The sequence below is a fragment of the Saccostrea cucullata genome, unplaced genomic scaffold, assembly GCF_032062105.1.
Source record: "Saccostrea cucullata isolate Sc308-1 unplaced genomic scaffold, CSIRO_AGI_Scuc_v1 ctg12135, whole genome shotgun sequence".
NCBI classification, from domain to species: domain Eukaryota; kingdom Metazoa; phylum Mollusca; class Bivalvia; order Ostreida; family Ostreidae; genus Saccostrea; species Saccostrea cuccullata.
Window position 1 is genome coordinate 5,246 of NW_026922569.1, and position 3,627 is coordinate 8,872.

Genomic DNA, 3,627 nt, shown 5'->3' on the forward strand with positions numbered 1-3,627 from the left:
AAAATTCAACCCCCCCAACCTCTGACCTGATATGTGTCTTTTCCTAGCTGATGTGCTCAGGTGAGCAAAGAAATTACTAATTTTAGTAACCATGGCAATTCCGTTTATTGAAATCAAAAATTGATACCAAGAATCGTGTATTTTAGTGTAGTCTACTTGTGCGCCAAGTTATATTGAAATCAGACCAAAACCGTAGAAGGAGTAGCATTTTGAAAGTATTTTAAAGGAATTTCGGATTTTAGTAACCATGACAACTCTTCATCGAAATCATATTAGGTATCAGAGTAGGAAAGACCATGTACAAGAACTTTTCAAGATTTTATGGTATTGTAAATGTGCATGCATCTGATATAGAATGGGCTTCACAGTCATGTCAATGATTTCTCACTTTTGAACTTTGTAATGGTCACCACAATTGTATAGTACATAACGCACAATTTCCTTTGATATACAAGAACGATAACTGTCTAGAAAACTATAGCGTACACTTTAAATATTTAATTTTCTTCACTTGTCTGTTTCTATTTTGAGAAACTAATAAATTGTCATTTGTATCTATACACAGTCCCCAGGGATAACTTACACAGTCTATGTAACGGAGGAACTGTCCATTCTGGTCTACGATGTGGACACAATGATTGTTAAAATCAGCTGTAAGGATATGACGCTGACTGTCTGTGGTAATATCTCGTGGATTAAATGGTTTGTTCTTTGGAGCAGGAGTATGTCCAGTGTACCTGAATCTCAGTTTTCCTGCCAGATTGACCACCACTACTTCATTCGATCCAATGTCAGACACACAGATATCCTGGTTCTTGTTTTCAGTTAGAAATCTGAAATAATTCCCAGATGAATATAGAGGTTTGCCCGTATCATCAAACTGAATGGTATGTTTCTCTGTGGAGCCAGAGTAACGGACAACTTTTGTTTGTTTATTATCATCACTGTTCATGATAACCAGGAGGTCACCAGAGCAGGAACTACAGACACCACAAGGTTTCCAGTTCTGAAGTCTGATCACCCGGCCTCTTTTTCTTTGCATTCTCCAAAATGTTTACAGTTCTATCAATGTTATCAGTATAAACTAGATCTCCACCTTTCGACACTGCTATGTCAATTGGTATGTACCCTGACCTAGTTTGGATCGACTTGAGTAGTAATCCCTGATTGATGCTGAAGAGTTTCATGGTCCTGCCATCTCCACTTGTCCAGATTTCTTCATCACTCAAATAGGCCACACTGCTAACTTCTCCATACCCAGTGTCTATGATGGTGACAGTCTCTGGTTCATCAAGCAGCTGTTTTACTGGAAGAGAGAATCCAGTGTCTTGTAAAGGAGACATTTCATCTATCAATCCCTTCGCTGTTTTTATGCTGTAACCATGGTTATCGGCTGTTATTGTTGGTGGTATTATTTTTCCACACATTTTCGAGATTTGTTCCTGCATTGCAATTTGAGAGGAGAATTGTGCATTGCTTACATTAAGTTTAGAAGGAAGCATTCTATACTTCTTTGAGTCCAGTTGGAGGTATAAGATTTTGAATACATCATGAGAATCTATTAATTTACGCAGAGATTTAATATCGTCATTTATGTTTGAGATGCATGTCTCCACATTTGATAAATGTGCTCTTAGAGTTTCAGTATATTTGTTCTTCATCTCATCAAGTTCAGCTCTAAGTTTCTTGACAAGTTTGTCAATTTCTCTGTGCCAGTCCTGACCATGTTTTGTTATGGCTGCTGAGATTTCTTCGTGTTTCAAATCTAGTTGACTCAGTGTATTTTGTACATCTGCTACTATGTCCAAGTAGGTTGGGTAAATGGAATCCTCCAATACATTGATTTCTTTTTGGACTGCTTCCTTCTTCTTGTCAAAGTTGTCTTTTAGTAAGTGGATGTCATGTTGCCTGTGTAGTTTGGAGGCGATACAGACGGAGCAAATCGGTATATTGCATTCCCTACAATGCAACTCACAACTTTTATCAGTGTGCGTTATACATCTATGGTAAGGGAGAGTGGATTTCCTGGTCTGAAAATTGACGATTTTATGGTCCTTGGATTCATCTGTTGAGATGTGTTCTCCCACGCAGGCCTTACACAGGTTGACAAGACACGTATCACAGTGCATCTGTACCAAAGCTGTCTCACACAGGTCACATCGCATCACGTCCTGGGCACTGGTACACGGGTCCATGATTATGAAATAGTGCCCTGAATTAAAGAAAAGAAACATCAAGCTTACAACTGATTAAAAGTTTTCATTTTTTCAGAACAAGAAACTTGTTCTTTTCATACACAATTCTCCTCTTATATGCTGCATTACGCTATTGCAGCGGGGAAAAGGGGGAGGCAATATGTGTTATAAAATTCCACAGCGACAATATGTATCGATGGATGACAATCTGTTGAAGTAAGAGTAGGGGATTATCGCAGCCAACGATAATCAGATCATCTGTTTGAACCATCACAGAGAGGTATAATTGGAAACCTCAGAAGACCATGTTTGACTTTGCAAACCAAATGTTGAAGTACAATACGCATGTAGCTATGGAAAAAAGTAGTTTGTTTATTAATCGAATTACAGTTATCAATATAAACTTAAAAAAGATCTAAATTTTATATCAAATCCTTAAATTAATTCAACCATTTACCTTATTATCAGTAATGGCGGCCGTATGTACTGTCAGATCGAACTGGTTGTCTATCTAATGTTTATTTATAACCTCGCCTGGAAGATTATTTACCGAATGGAAAATTCAAGGTGAGGTCAGTCACAGTGTATCAGTAGGCTTTTCAACTAATTTTTCAAGTTGAACATATGGCTAAAACTTTTCAGAGATTGATTTAAAGGTACATATGAAATTATCAAAAAAGGTAATAACTTATGCAAACCTTAAATGAAATCATTAAAAAGTTTAATTATTTATAGTTGACTACTTCGATGTTGTGTTTTTAGGACAGGAAACTCAATTGTGTAAACTTACCAACTAAGTGCCGATTTATGAGTTATCGTTTATAAATAGGGATGACATATAGGCTGCTGCAGCATTGGTATTGTTATGTACATTAAAGGGTAACCGCGTTTATGTACACAAAAAGGTTCTTTCCATTGTTTTGTAGACCAAAGGGTTGACCTAAAGAAGGAAAATGTCTTCACTCTATACTTGAAATAACAGGGTCAAATGAATGGGGAACATATTCAACATTTTTAACTCTCTTTGACGATTGTTATGAAGAAGAAAATATAATGTCATTTTTTTTTTAGTTTGTGTGCACTGAACATTGCGCTTCCTATATAAATATATATATTTTTACAAGTAAATGCAACAATTAATTATCTTATTTAGTATAACAATTGAATTAGGTTAGAACTAAGAAGGGGGAAGACCACTTTTTATTTTAATCAAAAATTTTACTAATATGTAATTGAACGGTATCCGCAACTATATATATACATGTAGTAAATAAATTTAACATAAGTGTTGACTTAAAAAAACTGTAATGAATCAGGGTTATTCCAATCGGTGTTACAAGGGATATTAGGTTTTTCTTAACATGGAATAATCTGTCTCCCCTACAATGAAATAGACCAGTCCTATGCTATGCAATTTATATATAGCGGGTGT

General features: G+C 35.9%; 1 protein-coding gene across 1 annotated transcript; it reads right to left on the reverse strand.

Annotated features, from left to right (window-relative positions):
* Positions 1-583: 583 nt before the first annotated feature.
* Positions 584-2,195, reverse strand: LOC134261974 (E3 ubiquitin-protein ligase Midline-1-like; the record flags this gene model as incomplete). The annotated part of the gene is made up of 3 exons (XM_062744356.1): positions 1,724-2,195; positions 985-1,558; positions 584-833 (listed from the first exon to the last, which is right to left on the reverse strand). Coding segments are annotated over exons 1-3 (1,296 nt in total), but the record flags the coding sequence as incomplete, so codon positions are not given.
* Between the last annotated feature and the right edge of the window lie 1,432 nt (positions 2,196-3,627).